At 38.3% G+C, this 20324-nt stretch overlaps 1 protein-coding gene across 3 annotated transcripts in view; it reads right to left on the reverse strand.

Annotated features, from left to right (window-relative positions):
• L3MBTL4 (L3MBTL histone methyl-lysine binding protein 4) overlaps nt 1-20324 on the reverse strand; it is a 398557-nt gene that overhangs the window by 231967 nt on the left and 146266 nt on the right. For all 3 annotated transcript variants that reach the window (XM_066247317.1, XM_066247315.1, XM_066247318.1), the window contains exon 11: nt 4765-4879. In XM_066247317.1, the coding sequence (XP_066103414.1) occupies nt 4765-4879 (115 nt within the window). The remainder of the gene's footprint in view (nt 1-4764; nt 4880-20324) is intronic.

Below are 20324 nucleotides of genomic sequence, written 5' to 3' on the forward strand. Positions count from 1 at the left end.
GCTTGTGAAAAAGTCTATTAGTTACCAAATGATGCATCCAAGCCTGTATTTAATTAAAAAACTGTTTGCTGGTTTTGTTTTTTTCTTTTTTCTTTCTTTATTTTTATTCAGCAAGAGGAGGGGCGTCAGAGACAAACTCCCGCAAGCGCCCCGACTGGGATCCACCTGGCAAGCCCACTAAGGGGTGATACTCTCCCCATTTGGGGCCCTGCTCTGTTTCTCAGCAACCGAGTTCTTCTTAGCGCCTGAGACGGAGGCCACGGAGCCAGCCTCAGCGCCCAGGGCCAACTTGCTCCAATTGAGTCACTGCTGCAGGAGAGGGAAAGATAGAGGGTGGGAGGGGGGTAGAAGCAGATGGTCGCTTCTCTCGTGTGCCCTGACTGGGAATTGAACCTGGGGTTGGGGGTGGAGATTGAGTTCAAGCTCCAATGAAGACTGATTCAATCAACCACACCAATGTAATGAAGCCTCCATAAAAACCCAAAAAAGACAAGGTTTAGAGAGCGTCTGGGCTAGTGAATCAAAATGTACCTGGGTGTCACCATGCTGGTCCTGACCTTCATGAGGACAGACCTCCTTTGTTCAGGACCTCACCACAGTATCTCTTCATAACTGGTTTCCTGAGTTCTATGAGCCACTCAAGCACATTAATAGAATCCAAGGAGGGGCTCATGGAAACCTAGGTTTATAGTTAGTTTTTCATAAGCAAAGAAACAACTTGGACTTGAGATTGACATCTGAGGCGGGGACAATCTTGGGGGACTGAGCCCTTCATCTATGGAGTCGGATGCTATCAGGTGGACAGTGTCAGTGTGGAGCTGAATGGTAGGACACCTAGCTGGTGTTGGAGAATTGCTTGGTGTGGGAAGAACATTCACGTATCAGGAATAGCAGTGCAATCATATATTCAGATTTTTCTTTTTTATAAGAACAGCATAGCTCTTTAGTGCTTAGTTTAACGGGCTTACAGGGCCTGCTTATCCTAAGCCTAAGTCAATAATTCTGAATGTTTTGAACTGTCCTAAATGTTATTCACTATTTGCTCAGAGATCAGAACCCTTTATGGATAGTACGATTAGAACAAGGACTTAAGAAAAAGCCACACAGGTTGTGTAAGTTTTAGGAGATAAAGTCAACTCCCAATTTTCTGGCTCAATGAAGAGAAACGGCGCGTGGGAAGCAAGGGCTCCTGCGCTCCTCACCCAGCGCTGTTATTTACTGACGGGCAGCTGTGCCTCGGATAACCAAACAGAGTCATTAAGGCATTTAATCTCACAAGCCTGCAAGCCCCAGAGGTAGGGAATTTGCCCAGAGGCACAGAGTCAATCAGAGCAGAATAGAAATTTAAATACTGTACAAGTTTTCTAACTCCAAAGTCGATCATATTGTCAAGCTTGATTAATTTCCAAAGCAAGGTATTGGACATCTCACTGCCCAGAGGAGTAGGTTATCTGTGGGTGGATAGTTAACAATACAGCAAAAGAAGTGAGCTCTGCGTTAAGAAATTTAACATCAAAGGTGATGACTGGGATTGCAGTTTCCAAGTGAAGTGACTAAAGAGATCGCCAAAAAAGAATCCAGTAGGTGACCATGGTAGGCATGACTTTTTTGGTTCTTATCATTTTAAATCTTTGAAAGGCCATTCATAGAATACAAAACATAAAAGATCTTAACAACTTACCCCTTTGAGTAGTGAGTTTTTTTCATGCTTGCTGACCCCCGGGGGTGAGTTTTTTTTTTCAAAAAATGAAATTAGTTCCAATTATAGTTTTATTAACTTAAAATCATGTTTGTTTGATAACCAATTTATGGAAACAAGAAGAACATACATTTGTCTCTTTTAATGTTGCCTTACACATATTTAAAATAAATCAATCGTACTCTGGGTCAGAAGGCAGGAGGACGTACATGAACGTTCGAACCACTCAAAAGGTTAATAGTACTACGTCATAAATATTCGCTTTTGATTCTACATGTAGAGAGAGTCCATCATGCAGGACTATACATTAGAAAAAATGGGCAAATTGTGCCCTCCTGGCATAAGAAAAGGAAAAGTGCCATCCTACGGTGGGCTACAGGGTAACGTGCAGGTGAGCATCTGTCGCTGGGATGGCAGCTATGAGGAGACTGTCATGCCTGGCCATGCAAACTGAGGCTCTCCCAGTGGAAGGGGACACTCAAGTTTTCATGTTTAGAAGGCATTCACAGTCACTACTTATTACTTCAAGAACTCCAATATTAGGCCTTACTGACTGAATATTATAAATTATGGGATATTATGATTATGGAGAAAATGAGGTAACATTTGGTTTTTACAGACTATTATAAGGAAGAAATGAGAAAAACAGTCATGAACCTGTTGCAACTGTCACTGCTAGACTTTCAAACTCTGTTTTGTTGCAGTACCGGACCAACCATTTGTTTCTACTTCCCAGTGGGAAAAGAATCCACTGACAAATAAATTGTGTAGAGGAATTGTGTGTGTGTGTGTGTGTGTGTGCACGCGTGCTTTTGAGTATTTCTCTTCTAACAATAGAGGCACGGATGATATATATTGAACCATACTACAAGCATGTCTTAAAGTCTAGGACGAATGATGCACCCATGAATAATTATAAACAATATTAATAATAATTAACCCAAAAAATTTGTAACAAAAAAGCAAGCACCAGTAAAAGAATGTCATGATTAACTGAAGACAGCCAATTACAACTTATCTTCCCTCCAAATATAGAAATTCCACTCAACTGAGTGTGAGTACACAAAACAGGAATGTTGTAATATTGCCACACATTAAAGTCAAACTTAAGAAAAAAATATTTCAAAAACTCTAGTCAGATATTAATTTTAACATAATTTCAGATTCTGTAATCCTTAGTAATTTACATATAGTTTTACATAAAAATGAAAACTGATAGAATTTCATGCAATTTCCTGAGAGCAGCTAACATTAATTGAGTACATACTATAGGTCAGGAAGTTTTTTTAAGTATTATGCATTTATTTATCCCATTTCATTATTATAAATATATGAGAGGAACATAGTAATAACACCTCCATTTTGTAAATGAGGAAAACGGGCACAGAGAGGCACAAGGCTCAGCAAGCTGTAACAATGACACTCAAATCCACATTTCACACTTTGCATGACTAGGAGACTTTGCCCTTAGAACTTGAATTTTATATCCATTCTAGGATCTTTGAAAAGATCTGTGCAGCTCATTTGTATATTCATTTCTAACTCTGACGGGAGTGCAAACAGTGCAACGGCGTTATGAGGGAGGAGTGGAGGTCAAAGATGGATTCTGAAGAACTCAAACAGAACGGGCAAGATGTAATGACCAGTTGGTTGTATCTGTGGGGTGAGGATGGGGCAAGGAGGGAGCAGAGTCCAGAATGACTCTGAATAAGAAGGAAGAACTTCAGGAACAAGTGGGAACAGTCATAGTAAAGCAAGTTGTGGGCCTGAGATGATGCTCAGGCTGGGGATAAGCATCCCACAGACTTCATGATGCTTGTGATGAAGTTAGTTACACAGCTGGACAAGGGAGCAGGCAACAGGTGAAGTGCAGTGAAGAGAGCTGCCCCCTGCACCTGGAGTGCTGACCCATCCCTACCTCTGTTCAAATCATTCCTACGTGAGAAAGGTACTGGGATGAGAGACTGAGGTGCGCGTGTGGGTGTGTGGAGGGGGTTAACATAAAGTGAGAACAATTTCCCTCGCAAGTTGGGGTTGGAAATGTGGGAAGATAACAATTAAGATTAAGGAAACCACAACACACACATGCTTACACTCTTCTCCCAGCATGGTGCTGAGCATGGTGTCTCCGTGTCACAGTCTCTGTGCACAAACCCTATGCTGGACATTGTGCTGGAAGTTACAGAAGGACCCATACCTTATTGTAATTATTGAACGAGCTAGCAAAATGTAAAAGTGTTTGTCATTTTTTTTCAGGGATTCTTCTCATTTCTATGAGAAGTTAAGGCATTCTTTAAAAGATGTGGTTAGTTCTTTCAGATTTAAGGTTCAAGCATCACTGGGCTGGCTCAAGGTAAGATGTCCTCATTAACAGGATAACTTGCTAGCCTCATCCCAAGAAGACAAAGGCCGGGGACAGAAGCAGTAAGGGGACAAAAGGAACCAAACAGAGAGTGCCGGCACACGCGGCAGCCTACTCTGATCAGAAGAAGCCTTCAGACAAAAAAATAGATTATGGTTCGGGGTTCATTAGAATTTAGAGTGGTTAATTTCATTCTTCACTTTAAGTATCTTTAAGACAAATAATAAACATACCAATAAAATAGAAGGACTTATGAAATTTTTACTATTATTTTTTTAATTGTTAACATTTAAAATATTTGTTTTCTTTAAAACATTTTGAAATCTAGTCTATACAAGAATTATGATGAAATGTTTTAAAAAAACCAAAACATACTTCAGTTAAAAGCAATGGCAAAAATTAGATGGATTTAGGCCTGGCTCCATTTTCCAAACTGAAATGTAAAAAATGAAGATTTTTTTTTTAGACAACTCTATCCAAATAATTTCTTAATGATTATAACTTCTCATTTATACGAAGCAAGCCTTTAGACTCTAGAGGGCTAACCCTGAGACCTGGCTTACAGTGTTGCTGTGGTGATGGTTAATCAAGTCACCTATCTGGTGTTGAGCTTTCAAACACTTATAATAACATGAAATAACACCTTTAAGGTAGGAATTCAGGCTAAGCATTTGAAAAGCAACAACAAAGGCAAAATACTCACGATAAGGCAATTCTAGTGGGTGGCCGGTTACATCACACCACCCAATTGGGTGAATGTCAGGGCTGTCAGCATCCATCCAATAGTCATATTTGTGGTCCCAGCCATCAAAATGAACCTGTTGAATAATAAATATTTTGTAATTAGTTTCACTATCCCTGTATCAAAATATTGAAAAATAGATCTCCAAAACTGAGAACAAAATTTTACTAATCACATACTACAATCAAGACAATATTTAAAATGTGCTATCAAATAGCCTGCTACTCAAGCCATCAAATTCTATCGTAACATTTTTTCAAGAATTTAAAGAAACTGGAAAAAAATATATATGTCAGGATGGATTAGAATTTGAAGAAATAAGACTAATCCATTTTTTTCAACTAAGAAATACTGTAAGCACATTCCCTGTCCTGGTAGTGACTTCACTGCAAGAAGCATGTCAGTGTCATCAGTAAGAGTCACCATCTGACACCAGTGCAAGCCATATACAGATAGATACCGTAAATGAATTAGAGTAAAGAAAGCAATGCATTTTAAAATCCTAAAATATAAAGAGTGATGGAGCCTTTAGAATACTGGAGGCAAAGAGAGCAGACGAAATGTGCTACTGAGCTACATGGATTAATAACTATCATAATAACTATTATAAGACAAAATGTAAGCTTCCCGAGAACCTGAGGAAGAGCAAAGGATGGCTCAAGTACAGCAGTCTTACTGGTTCTCCCTGTTTTGTATCTCACCTACAAAATGCACACACAACACACGCACACATATGCATGACACACATATAAATCAGGTCTGAGAAAGTTTAAAATAAAGTTCAATTTCTAAAAGAAAAAACTAAATACTTATTTTCGAAATATTAAATTCCATGTTCTAGAAGATGTATAGTGGATAAAAAATGTATTTATTCAACAAAAAATACTGTAGAATGTTAAACAAAATATTCCATTATTTTATAACTATTTATTCTCATATATAATCTGTTTCTATCAATTAAATGGAGAATATATCCTTTTACATGCAGACAAAACTCAAAACTTTTGGAAAAATCATGCTTTGAATAAAAAGAGAAAGATTATAATAAACTAACTGAAATTTACATTTATTTTGCAGAGCACAAGATCAAAAAAAAAAAAAAAAAGAAAAACTGTGTGTATTAAGTCCCAAGTGAGTCCTGATATTTCCCCCAGGTTCCTCTTTCTAAGCTAGCGGTTTTCAAATTGTGGTTCCCAGACCAGCAGCATCGGCATCAACAGGGCACGTGTGAAAAATGCAGATTCTTGGGCTCCATCTCAAACCTACTGAACCAGAACATCAAAGGGCGGGGCCTAACAAACTGTGTTAATAAGACTTCCAGATGCATATGACAGATGATCAAGTCTGAGAAGCAGTAATCTTAGAAATAACTTTTTAAAGAGTATTTCTATGAGATTTAGCCTTCTGGACATGACAGAGTACCCTTTCATAGTAATAACCATAAAGTTGGACAGAGTATATGAAGTGACTGTTTTTAGACATTAGACAGCAGGCAGCACAGAACTATAATCCCTCAGTGCCCCAGATGAGCCCAGGTTATCAGCGTGGAGATCATTCCCTGACAACAGCATCGGGAGGAGAAACAAGCAAAGCAGTGACGTTGTGCTGAGGAGACAGGACTGCAGTCTGGCGCTGATGGAGCAGCTGAAGTTGGAAGACAAAGTGCCAGAGAAAACAGGGCTGCTATGTGGAATCTATGGGGGTCATTCATAAGACCCTGCTCAACAGCTGGATGACACATGACAAGATGAGAGCGGTTGCTGCAGAGCAGAGGAAAGTGGAGACACTAGAGGTCACACAGTACTGGGAGGATGGAGACGAGAGTAGAAAGGTCTCCATTTCTTGAGAATTTGACTGAGACACCAAAAAGGCCATATTTTTGGAGGAGGAACCATGCCACTATAAAAGCTACTGTAGACCAGCCCTAAAAAGGCTAAACTCAAGTTTCAACAAGATTAAGAAGAATCCCCAGTAATTAATTACCTGTCATAAAACAAAACTCTCCTTTTTATATATAAAAAAACCAAATACTCCCAACTGTGTACACTATGTCATTCATAATGTCCAATACATAAAAATAATTTATTAGACATGCAAAATAATCAAGTAAATGTGAGTCAGAGTTAATTTTTTAAAATTCAGTCAGAACGACCAACTCTGTGTCACACACAGCTTGTAGGAGTTCAGCACGTGAACTCACAGCAGGCCTTCAGCAGTCCGTGTGTGACAGTACAGACTCTGCCACTTTCAGATGGACCCTTGAGATACGACCTGAAATGCCAGCAGTGCCCTCATGCAGCACCTAATTTGTTGGCTCTTCTCAGTCTTTGAGGAGTTATGAAAACATAAAGAGACATGGAAACATGGAAAGTCGAATTGCGTGCTGAGAGGCACTGATTATCAAAAATGTGATGTTTATTTTTATAATTTTATAGTTTTTAAAGTCTTATTTTATATAAATAAAATTTTATTTTGTTTAAAACTTTAAAAACTATAATTTTATAAGTACCATTCTTTATCTTATTTTATTGTATATTCATTCAATGAAAGGGGATTTTATGGCCATGAAAATCATAAATCTTTATGAAGAACCTATAAAGGGAAGGATAAGCAATTCAGCACCATTTTATCCAGTGGAAAAAAAGTGAAAAAGGATATTAAATTCTGATTTATTAGTATTATATTATATCAAACAATATAATCACAAAAAAAACTTTAAATGCAGTCAATAGAAAGAGACCTTGCAATGACCCTGATGTAATCTATGGGCAATGACTTTAAAGTAGCTACGAAAATAAGTTCAAGGACTTTAAAATGAAAAAGTGATCTTAATGGGAATATCAGCAGGAATATGAAAACTATGAAAGAGAGACCGATGAAGTGCTAGAGCTGAAAAGTATTTAAAATATAAAAGGCTTATATGGGCTTAACAACGAATTGAAGATGGAAGAGAATTGGGTGAGTAAACTTGAAGATGGCAGAGACATAGACAAGTGAACATAGAAACAGACTCACAGAAATTGTTCATCTAAAGTGCACACAATAAAAATTTTTTAAAGATGGATGAAGCCTCAGGGAGTTGTGAAGTAATACCAACTGGCCTAATATATGTACTTGGAATCTATAAGGAGAGGAGAAAGAGAATGGAGCAGGAAGAGTGGTCAAACAAAACAAAACAAAAAAGCTGAAGGAATAACATTTAAAAAATCTCTATTTTGGCCAAAAATGCCACTTTGCAAGCTTAAGAACAGCAAAACAGAAAGCACTACCCAAATAAGAATAAACTGATAAATTCAATTTTCTTCATAATCAAAAACTTGTGTTCTTCAAATTATTATTAATTAAAAAGGAAAAGCAAGCCACAGACAGTTATAATGCATTTATCTGACAAAAACGTAACCAACAAAACCCCTCAGTAAATAATGGGCAAAAGATCGACAAATTCTTTAAAAACAAAAGGCTCATAATGGTCAACAGGTAAATTTAAAAACTGTCAGCATCACTCTTCATCAGAGAAACCAAAATGAGACACTACAGTACACCCATTCAAATGACTTCAATTAAGTGACTGACGACATCCATTATTGGCGAGGCTTTGAAGCTCCTAGAACACTTATACAATGTTGGGGAGGAGGCCATAGAATTATACAACCACTTTAGAAAATGTTTTCCTTCTTCATTATAAATTTAAATGTGTCAACTCTATAACTCTAAGCAATTCCCCACAGTGAAAAGAGATGAAAATATAAAACTGCATTTCTAATTTCATTCATAAGAGCCAAACCCCCAAAACAACCAAATGCCCAAAAGCAGGTGAACATCCATTCTTAAACAAGTATAGTATAAACTAAGCATTAGTCACCACTTACAAAAACCGTTGATACCCACATTAAGTATGCATCAAACATGCCATGTTGAGCAGAAGAGGACAGACACAAAGGAATGCCTACTCTGTGACTCTATTTATAAGAAGTTTAACAATCGGCATGAAAATCAGACCCGTGGTTGTCTGGGAGGGGTGGGGAGTGACTGGCTGCAAAGGAGAACAAAGGAATCTTTGGTAATGTAAAAATATCCCAAACCTTGATTGGGGTACTGGTCCTATAAAATACACGTTTCAGTTTATCAAAATGCACACATAAACTCTGTACATTTTATTATTTGTAAATTGTATTTTGTTAAAGTTAACTGATTTAAAATATTTCTACATTCAGCACCTCTCATATGGGACTTTTCTGATTTTTTTTATTAAATTTTATTCATCATGACGCTTCAGCACTCTAGACATAGCAAACTGAATTATACTGTCAGTACCAGGCAACTAAACATTCCAGTTGTAAAAAGGCAAAACAGTCATTCCTTTCTAGAGTGACTTTGGATTTTGGATTTACCAATACAAAGAAGTTTATGTAAGTGTGTATAATGAATGAGGAGAAGAAAAAAAATATTTCAATTTCTCAAGTTTTAAAATTCCAACCTATCTAATTTTAACATTCTTCTCTTTTGAGTTTACAGTGCAAACAACAAGCAAGCACCCGCTAAGCACAAACAACAGGCCACATGCTCCAGCCAGATTTGGCCGCCAGGAGTGAGGCCTTTTTACTACAGTTTCCAGCCTGCACCTGGGACACTTCCTGTAAAACTGAGGTCTAAAACTGAAAAAGTTAAAAGATAACAGCTTAAATGTTTTTTTGAAAGCCAATACAATGTTTTCATGTACTCTATTCACCATTTTCCCTTCTGTTCATTAAGAAATGTTAAATTATCCTTTCCAAGTTTATATATAATTACTTACAATAAAAGCATGAGAATTAAAAATATCTCCTTAATCCAACAATGAGATGCTCCCCTCCTCCGCAAAGACCATCTAAACTTGGAACATATATGTATATATACATCTTTATGAAAGATATTTTCCCATCTTTGAATTTTCATATCTCTGGAGAGAAAAACATATTTTAAGAAGTCTAACCAGATGGTCAAATTAATAGAGGAAACTGGCATTTTAAGAATATTTACAGAGTCCTTTAGTAAAGCCAAGAATCGTTCTGAAAACCAAATCACCTCCAGCAATGTACTTCATAATATTTATAATTCTTTCCACATATTTGGGTTTGAATTAAGCTCAGAAAACATATAGATCCTTCGTGCTCAGATTCTGACAAACTGGAGTACAAGGGTCAGATAACTGATTCAATTATTGTCTCAAGTTTGTGTCCTTGGGTGGACAGTGAGGCTTCCTGATGGTACTAATAGCACTGTATATGCATCAGTTATTAATGATGGGAAAAGGACTTGGACATTTAAGTTCTAGATCAGCATATAAAAAGCCAAGTATGTACTTAGTGTTAATGCAAAGCTGTTAATTCTCTGGACTGACTCTTTCTTGCTTTGCCTTATAATTTACTGCTCGGTGCCCACACTGGGAACTTTCTCTTGGGCTTTGCCACTTTGTCTCCATCATCTTTGCTGCCCCACGATTCTTAGCACTGTGGCTTACACATCGTCAGACACCAAACCTACCAGCTGAATAAGATACATGATGGTAATCATTACTCCTTGCTGTTCCTTTGGACAGTTAGAAAAGAAGCAGTTATATAGTTATTTAGAAACATTGGAGCTAAATTTAATGCTCAATAACAACACTTTTATTAGCTTAAGTTATTAGTGTGGTCTTTGCTCCTCCTATATAGTTTTAATTTTTAAAGCATTATAGGCATATATAAGATGTTAATTTATTTAGAAAGAGAGTTGAATGCACCTGAACTCATCTAGCTTTAACTGAATACATTTTCAGTTAACTATACTTAATCTTAAATTTCAATTTAAAAAGATGAACCAATCAATATATTATCCAAACACCCCTTACTCATAACCATTGGTGCTAATAAGACTGCAGTAAATCCTACTTCCTATGACACAGGGTTCTTCTATTCAGTGGTGGGACTCAAATAATTTAACACCTATTTCTTTGCCCTAATGACCATTTTAAGTATTAAAAAATATATATTGAAAGGTAGTTTATTATTTCATGTATTTAATACTTAAGTAAGAATAAAAGAGGTAAACAAAACTAGATTATGTTATAAGAGTTTTAAAATATTAATGAAAAAATATTAATACCTAAAAAAAACAATAAAACTGTTATTTAAGGTATTTCCATATTGCTTTTTGATTGGCATCCTCACTTGTAATTTTTTTCATCTATGAACAAAATGAACATTACTACGGGGCACTGAGAACACGTTGTTGCACGGATGAACATTAGAAAAGATTAAGGAATGTAAATTTGTGATTTCCACATTGGGTGGCTGCCCAGGCACCCACCTTAGAGAGAACCTTGACTACAAATTCCATTTTAACAACCGGTTTGCCAAAATCAACCAACAATTAGGTATCGCTTCTGCTGAACTGGTGCAAACCAGCTGAATCCCATGACTGGCTCTATTGTGGGATGGTCTGCAGTGGTCAGCAAACTTGTTAGTCAACAGAGCCAAATATCAACAGTACAACGATTGAAATTTCTTTTGAAAGCCAACTTTTCTAAACTTAAATTATATAGGTAGGTACATTCCTTATCGAGGTAGCGCCCGCACGTGGTATTTCATGAAAAAGCCACACTCCAGGGGCCAAAGCTCGTGAGCCTCATTTTGCCGACCAGGGGAGCCAGAGATCTGTTCCACTGTAGGTCATGGTGTCATAAAATACCACCACAATCTAAGAGCAGGTGTTGGGTGTGGCAGGTTGACCCATTTTCATTGTGTGCTTAACATGGCAGTCATAGTTGTAAAATATATGTATTCTCAATGTCTACAATATGTTGTTTTCATAGATGATGAAAGTAACTTTTTAAGAGGTTTGCCAAGATCATACAGCCAATAAATAACAAAAACAGATTTGATCTGAAAACAGTTTACTAAAAAAACCGCCCGAGAATATAGACTGTGAGGATATTTGGGACTATTTTACCTAAGAAGCTAATGTAGCAGAGACAAATTACATTTTTAAAATAGAAAAAGACATTTCTATAATGAAAGTAAAATAACATGGAGTAACACAGGGCTGCAGTCCAGAGCTACCTATGCTCTTTCATATTAAATATTAATTCCACGTTGAGCCAGTCTGTTTATACGTCTATCCAGGCAAGAACAGAAGGGGAGAGAACAGAGTAAAGAAATTATAATGGAAAAGTGTATATGCTTAAAACTTTTAATTGCATATGTAATCTCCATTTTACAAACGAAGCTCCTGAGATACATAAGGATTAAAGAACGTGCTGCTATCTCCAAGTCCTTGTAATTTAAAAACCCTCCCTCCTTCTCCTCCCCCGTCCACCAGCCTGGGGCTCCGCTCAGTAGTTACCGTCTCTCCCACTGCTCCCGTGCCCACTCTTGGGAAATTGTCTCAATTCTCTTTCCTGGCTGACCTCCCCATAAATCACCTGCTTTCAACAGATAAATTGTTTCCATCTTCCTTCTAGTCCCCTCCTATGATAAATATTTTAGAAAAAAAAATGACTCTCTAAATTGGGAAATTAATAGTATTCACTAAAGCTATTTTAAAATTCTTTTCATTTTTCAAGGTCGCTGCTCAAATGGATCATATTTCTTGGACAATATTTTCAAAATTCAGTAAGCAAAATACCCACCATGCCTTGCCACCACTAGGACTCTAATCACTGGGGAAGGGCAGGTCAGAGATGATGCCTGGAAATTGCATTTCTTAAACCACATATTCTAAGATTATTCTGCTGAAGGTGGTTTTCGGATTAAACTTTAGAATACTGCCATGGCAACAAGTTTCTTAACTAAACTTGCCATCACACTTACGGTTCTATCTAAAGCAATCAAGGATAACCTATTTTTTTTTAAGTCATAGATCCTTTTTAATTTTGACACAGACATAAGCCCAAGGAGTAACTGGGATGAACGTCCAATGCAGAGAATGTTGAACCATCAAATGAATCCAATTGTGACATATATGTCTATGTAAGTTTCCATTTCTCTATTGCTATGGTTATTGGTATAACAAACACAGTTAGTTTTGCCCATAAGATTCCCACAAGAAATATAAATTCCACGTTTCTAACAGAATCCCCAGGGCTTTGCTTCTTGTTAAGAAATCCTTAAATATTTCATCCGAGTTAGTCATATTAACAGTCATATTTGGGGCACCACAGCTACATATCTGTGGGTAATGTCGCAGGAAGAAAAACCTTCTTCATAGGCAGTGTGAGGACAAACATCTCAAAATCAGTTTATAGTTATCACTAACATAAATTTCCTCATAAGCTCTGCCCTGAGATTTATAGCGCTCTAAGCACGCCGCGGCGCACACAGCAGGTGCACCGGGGATAGAAAGACCTTTTCCCCTGATTAGCACCAGGCCGCTGCTCTCCTCTTCCGTCAGCGGACACCGTTTCAGCTGTGCTCTCCTTTAACCTCAACTTGGAAATTTCCACTTTAAAACCTTCATCAAATCATCGAGGTGTTTTGTTTTTTCTAAAGCAAACACAATTTAATGCATATTATTGAAAAGCCATCTATTCAAAAGGACTTGAGCTGCTTATAGTAATTGAAGACAGGATTTTTAAATAATAGTAGGACATGTGATTTGTCACAAAAAAGAAAAGTTGATTGTACCTTGAAGGACCGTGTTAACGTATTGTCCAAATGGGACACTTTTGAGAGTATGAGGGAGCACTATTAAAGTTTACAGAATTGCAACAGGCACAATCCAGGGCTGCGCAGGTCACGCTGGACATAAAATTATTCTTGGTAGTTTAAATAAATAATTCCCAAGCCCTGGCTGGTTGGCTCAGTGGTAGTGCATCGGCCTGGGGTGTGGAAGTCCCAGGTTCGATTCCCGGCCAGGGCACACAGGAAAAGCACCCATATGCTTCTCCACCCTTCCCTCTCTCTTTTCTCTCTTTCTCTTCTCCTCACACAGCCAAGGCTCCACTGGAGCAAAATTGGCTCAGGCGCTGAAGATGGCTCCATGGCCTTCACCTCAAGAGCTAGAATGGCTCAGGTTGCAATGGGGCAACACCCCAGATGGGCAGAGCATCGCCCCCTAGTGGACTTGCCAGATGGATCCCAGTCAAGGTGTATGCAGGAGTCTGTCTCTCTGCCTCCCCACTTCTCACTTCAGAAAAAAATAGAAATTCCCAGAAAACCAATGGCAAAGGGGAAATACTACACAAATCCAATTATAATGTGAGAAAACCACACCAGTGCTATAAGTGCTAAAATTTCCACTTATAGAAATATATTGTACAGACACTTGTATAGGAGCATTGAAGAACACAATGACAATACAATGTAGTGCATGTATAATGATTTACATGATTGCCTAACATTTTACTGGGAGGTAGCAGAAAAATGGAAATGTATATATAAACAAATGTACATATACACTTACAAACTGAATGTGTCCTGAGAACTATTTCTAAAATTTCTGAAGCCATGAATAAGTTATATATATTTCCTATCCAGTCTTATAATTTACCTAATTAGTACATCAATTTTATTAATAGCAAGTACTAAACTAGCTGTATAATTGAATGAGAGTTTTTATCAAATGCCTTTTCTCCATCTATTGAATGATCATGTAATTTTTCTATTTTAGTCTGTTAATGTGATAGATTACATTCATTGATTTTTTTTTTTTTTTCATTTTTCTGAAGCTGGAAACAGGGAGAGACAGTCAGACAGACTCCCGCATGCGCCCGACCGGGATCCACCCGGCACGCCCACCAGGGGCGACGCTCTGCCCACCAGGGGGCGATGCTCTGCCCATCCTGGGCGTCGCCATGTTGCGACCAGAGCCACTCTAGCGCCTGGGGCAGAGGCCACAGAGCCATCCCCAGCGCCCGGGCCATCTTTGCTCCAATGGAGCCTTGGCTGCGGGAGGGAACGAGAGAGATAGAGAGGAAAGCGCGGCGGAGGGGTGGAGAAGCAAATGGGCGCTTCTCCTGTGTGCCCTGGCCGGGAATCGAACCCGGGTCCTCCGCACGCTAGGCCGACGCTCTACCGCTGAGCCAACCGGCCAGGGCCATTCATTGATTTTTTGAATGTTAAAACAGAGTTGCATACCTTGGGTAAATTCTATTGGTCATGGTATATAATTGTTTTATGCAACATGGATTTGATATGTTTATATTTTGTTGAGGATTTCTGCATCTATGTTCATGACAGGTGTTGCTCTGTAGTTTCTTTGTGTGGTCTTAGTATCAGGATTAATGTTGAGACTCACAGAATGAGTCAGAAAATATTCCCTCTTCTATGATCCTCTGAAAGAAATGTAGAAAATTGACATAATTTCTTAAATGTTTGTTAGAGCTCATCATTGAACCCACTTGGTCCTGGAACTTTCTGTTTTGGAGGTTATTAACTGTTGACTCAATTTATTTAATAAATGTAGGCCTGTTCAGATTATCTATTTCTTCTTTAATGAGTTTTGGCAGGTTATGTCTCTCCTATGGTTTACTACTACATTATAAAAAGGCTATTTACAGTAGTTTATTTTATCCAGTATATCATAGATGGCTTAGGAGGTTATCAAATTGGTGGGCATAGAGTTGTTTATATTATTCATTTATTATCCTTTTAATGTTCATGGGATCTATAATGATGTTCCCTCTTTCATTTCTGATATTAGTAATCAGTTTCCTCTCACCTTTAGTTTATTTGTTTTTGGTTAGAGGGTTATTGATTTTACTGATCTTTTCAAAGAATTGTTTTGGTTTGCTTGATTTCTATTGATTTCCTGTTTTCAATTTTACTGACTTCTGTTCTAATTCTTATTATTTTTTTCTTATGCTTACTACTTTAGATTTAGTTTCCTCTTGTTTTTCTAGTTTCCTAAGGTAGAAACTTAGATGATTATTTTTAGGTCTTTCTTCTAATGCATGCATTCAATGTTATAAATTTCCTTTTACGCACTGCTTTCTCTGCATGCCACAAATTTTGGTAAGTTATATTTTTATTTGCATTTAGTTTCAAGTATTTTAAAAACTTCTCTTGTGATTTCTTCTTTGAACCATATATTATTTAGAACTGTGTTACTAATCTCTACGGATTTGGGTATTTTCTAGTTATCTTTCTTGTTTTTGATTTCTAGTTCAAATCCACTGTGGTCTTGAGAACAGACACTGTACGATTTCTATTCTTTTAAATTTTAAAGCATGTTTTATGGCTCAGAATGTAGTCTTTTCTTGGCAAATGTTCCATGTGATTTTGAGAAGAATGTGTATTCTGCTGTTGGATGAAATCCTATTGATTGGTGGTTTTATAGGAGTTCAACTATACCCTTACTGATTTTCTACCTGTCAGATCTGTCCATTTTTTAAAGAGAGGTGTCTAGGTCTCCAATTATGATAGTGATTTACTTATTTCTGCCTGCAGTTCTATCAGTTTTCGTCTCCTGCAATTTTTTTTGGTGCTGTTGTTAGATGCATACGCATTATGAATTGTCAGCTCTGTTTGTAATTAATATAGCTAACCTACTCTGCTTTCCTTTGATTAGTGTTAGCATGGTCCATACATTTATTTTTAATCCTTATATGTCTTTACATTTAAAATGGATTTCTTTTAGACAACATATAGTTGGATAAAATGTTTTTTGATCCATGTTAACAATCTCTGTCTTTTAATTGATGCATTTAAACCACTGGCATCCTTAGTAATTTCTGATATAACAATTGATAACTACTATATTCATTATTTTTTATTGTCTGTCCTTTTTCTTTGCTCCTCTTTTACTTCCCCTCTTTTCCGCTTCTGATTTTAAAATAGCACTTTACGGTTCCATTTTCTCTTCTTTCTTAGCAAATTGATTATACATTTGTTTTTACATTTCTTTTATTACTGATTTACCTAGAGCTTACAACGTACATTTAAGACTAATCTGTATACTTTCAAATAACACTATACCACTTCATGGGTAATGTAAATTCCTAATAATAAGAAAATAACACTAATTCCTTCCTCAAATATCTGGTATCACTGAGGTCCTTCACTTATATGTAAGCACTCATAAACATGTACATACATAAACATACAGAACAGAATACATTGTTGCTATTATTATTTTGAACAAATAACAATCTGTTAGGTCAACTAATAGTAAGAAAAACAAAACTTTTTATTTCTTCACTTATTCCTTTCTTCAATGTTCTTCCTTAATTTATGTAAAGTTTCTAATTATATCATTTTTCTTTTTAAGAAATTTAACATTTCTTTTTCATCAATTTTTGTTGTCTGAGTAAATCTTTAATTCTCCTTCCTTTTATAAAGATAATTTTGCACACTGCAGAATTCTAGCTTGGTTGTTTTTATTCTCTCAACTCTTTAAATATGTCACTCTACTCTCCTCTTGCTTGCTTGTTTCTGAAGAGAAGTTGGATATAACTCTTATCTTGGCTCCTCTATTGCAAGGTGTTTCCCCCCTCTGGTTTCTTTCAGGACTTTTTTTTATCTTTGATATTCTGTAATTTGAAAATGACATGCTGGCCCTGGCTGGTGGCTCAGTGGATAGAGCATCAGCCCAGCATATGGACATCCTAGGTTTGATTCCCAGTCAGGGCGCACAGGAGAAGCGACCGTCTGCTTCCCCCCGCCCCTCTCTCCTCACAGCCAGCAATTCGACTGGTTTGAGCTTGGTCCTAGACGCTGAGGATAGCTGGGTTGGTCTGAGCATGTCATCCTCAGGAGCTAAAAATAGCTCGGTTGATTTAAGCATAGGTCCCTGAAGTGGGTTGCCAGGTGGATCCTGTCTGAGCACATGCGGGAATCTGCTTTACTATCTCCCTTCCTCTCACCTAAAAAAATGATACATGCTTAGCTGTATTTTTTTTCCTTTAGTTTATCCTGCTCGATGTTCTCTGTCCTCCCTGGATCTGTGGAACGGAGTTCAACATTAATTTGGGAAAATTCTCAGTTCTTATGGTTTCAAACAGTTCTTCTGTCCCTTCATCTCCTCTCCTTCTGGTATTTGCATTGTGCATACGTTACACCTTTTGTTCCGTAGTCCCAGATATTCTGCTGTCTTCTTACGTCTTTGTTCTATTTGCTTTCCATTCCTCAGCAGTGCCCAGTCCACTAAGGAACTCCCCACAGGCACCACTACCGTTACCATGTTTGTTTATTTTTAAATCTCTAGCATTTCTTTCTGGTTCTTGCTTAGGATTTCCATCTCACTGCATTCATTTACCATTTGTCCTTGATACATGCTGTTGACTTGATCCATTAGGATCCTTAGCACATCCATAGTTGTTTTAAATTTCCAGTTTGATAATTTTAACATTCCTGCCATGTCTGGTTCCGATACTTGCTCTGTCTCTGTTTTGCATTTTAGTAAGCATTATAATTTTTTTTTCTCGATAGCCAGCCATGAGTACTGGGTAAGAGTAACTGCTGGAAATAGCCTTTCATTAATGTGGAGGTAAGATGTATGGGGGACTCATTCTGCGGTCCTGTGGTTGGGTGAGCCTGTGCCTCTGGACGGCACTTCACAAGAGTTTCTCAGTATTGTCTTCCGCCCTCGGGTGGGACAGGAGGGCTGGGGCCAGCTGGAACGAGCTATTTCACTCCCCCTAAGTCAGCCCGGCTCTGAGGAAACGCTGGGCTCTGGCTCTCTATTTTTCTCCTGAGAGCAGGGTTGTTAAGAAGAAGGCAGAGCTCTGGTATATTTCAAAATGATTTCTTTTCCCTTCCTCCTGACAGGAGAGGATTTTTCTCTGGCGTTACTGTGGTTGAGCTCCTGGCTGAATCTGCTGTGGGTCACCTCCCAGTACTGTGGGGTCACCTCCCTCTATGACTGGGTCCGGGAGTTTCTAACTCTGAGTTAGCCATATGGAGCCGCCAGCAGTTCAGTCAACTGCAGCTTGGGTGGTCCTCCCCAGCTGGAGTTCCCATGGTGACTTCTGCTCGCAAGTCCCTGTCCCTGTCAGCTATTACTCCTTTTATTCACCTGTCTGTCTCTCTACTTCTAGGGGCAGAGATTTCCCCTGGGTGCTTTCTCACTTCCAGACCCAAGAAGAGCTGTTGATTGTTCATTCCATTCAGCTTTTTATTTGTTAGGATAGAGTGGTAACTCCCAAGCTCCTCACATGCGGCACTGGAAACTGAAAGTCTCTTCTCATTGTTTTTCCCCATTCCCAGACGCGGATTTAATGGCGGGCACACAGGGCACGCACCCTAGGCCTCGACTTCTGAAGGGCCCCACAAAATTCCCTTTAAACTTCTTTCTAATGACACCAAGTTTGGTTTCATGTGTGCAATTTTAACATTGATAGTACATAATACTTTTTATTGATTTAAAAATATGGTTAACATGTATATTTATTTTCCCTCTCTTTTTTGTTAATGGCCCAATATTTTCTTCTGTGCCCAGGGCCTCAATCAACTTTAGTCCACCTCTGACCAGAACCATATAATACCTGGAGCACAAATCTCTATTTGTTGAGCCAATGAACAAGCAAATTCATAATGAATTCAAATATGTCCATTCAAATTATGTAAACATTACCAAGCAAACATATCTAAAAGACCCATCTGAATTTAACCAAAGCCTCCTGATTCACCCACTTATTGTGCAGATTTACCTTCTGAACTACCAACTTTTTCCTTCCAAATAATATCACATGGAATTTTCAGCCATTTTTCTTGTAGAACACAAAGGCAGACACATGTTCCTCTCTGTTATAATAACTAATGTGTTGTGGGTAAGTAAAACTTTGATGTAACTAAAACTGTGATCTGCCTACCCTGAGAAGATGGATGAGGGGGGAGAGCATGTGTGTGGGGAGGAGGCGGGGCGGGGAGAGCTCCAGCCACAGGGTGGGAGTCCCGCGCGGGAGTCAGAGGTTGCAGACAAGCCTATGGTTAGAGTCATGGGGGAAGAGCATGTGTGGGGAGGAGGCGGGGCGGGGAGAGCTCCAGCCACAGGGTGGGAGTCCCGCACGGGAGTCAGAGGTTGCAGACAAGCCTATGGTTAGAGTCATGGGGATGAACTTCAAAGCAGCTGGCCACAACGAACACAAGTGGTGGCCTCTGCACAGGGGAGTGTGGCAGAGGGAGGCCTTGGGACAAGTGTTTATGACAAAACTCTTTTTACTTAGTATATATGTAACTTTGATAAATATTATATTATATAAAAACAAAGTTTTTGAAATGGGCAACCTGGTGAATGACTGTGCCATTGCTAGATAAGGATGACAGGGAAAGGAGCAGAGTTTTGATTCTGTTTTGATTTATTTTTCCTGCAGGAGGGATATAATGAGTCCCATCTTGATCATATTAAATGTGAAGTGCCCACAGGGTATCCAAGTGCTCACAGACAAACGAAAACTCATTCCCGGATCTTTGTTGAGAAAGACGACGCACAGACTTAGGAGTCATGAACACAGAGGAACAGGTGAAGCTTGCAAGGGGAATTATGAGCTGATAAAGGAACAGAGTGAGAAATGAATAGAAAAGTAAGTAGTGTTAGGTGGTATATTCTCCACTTCTTCCCTCTGC

This window comes from Saccopteryx bilineata, chromosome 11 (genome assembly GCF_036850765.1).
Source record: "Saccopteryx bilineata isolate mSacBil1 chromosome 11, mSacBil1_pri_phased_curated, whole genome shotgun sequence".
Lineage (NCBI taxonomy): Eukaryota > Metazoa > Chordata > Mammalia > Chiroptera > Emballonuridae > Saccopteryx > Saccopteryx bilineata.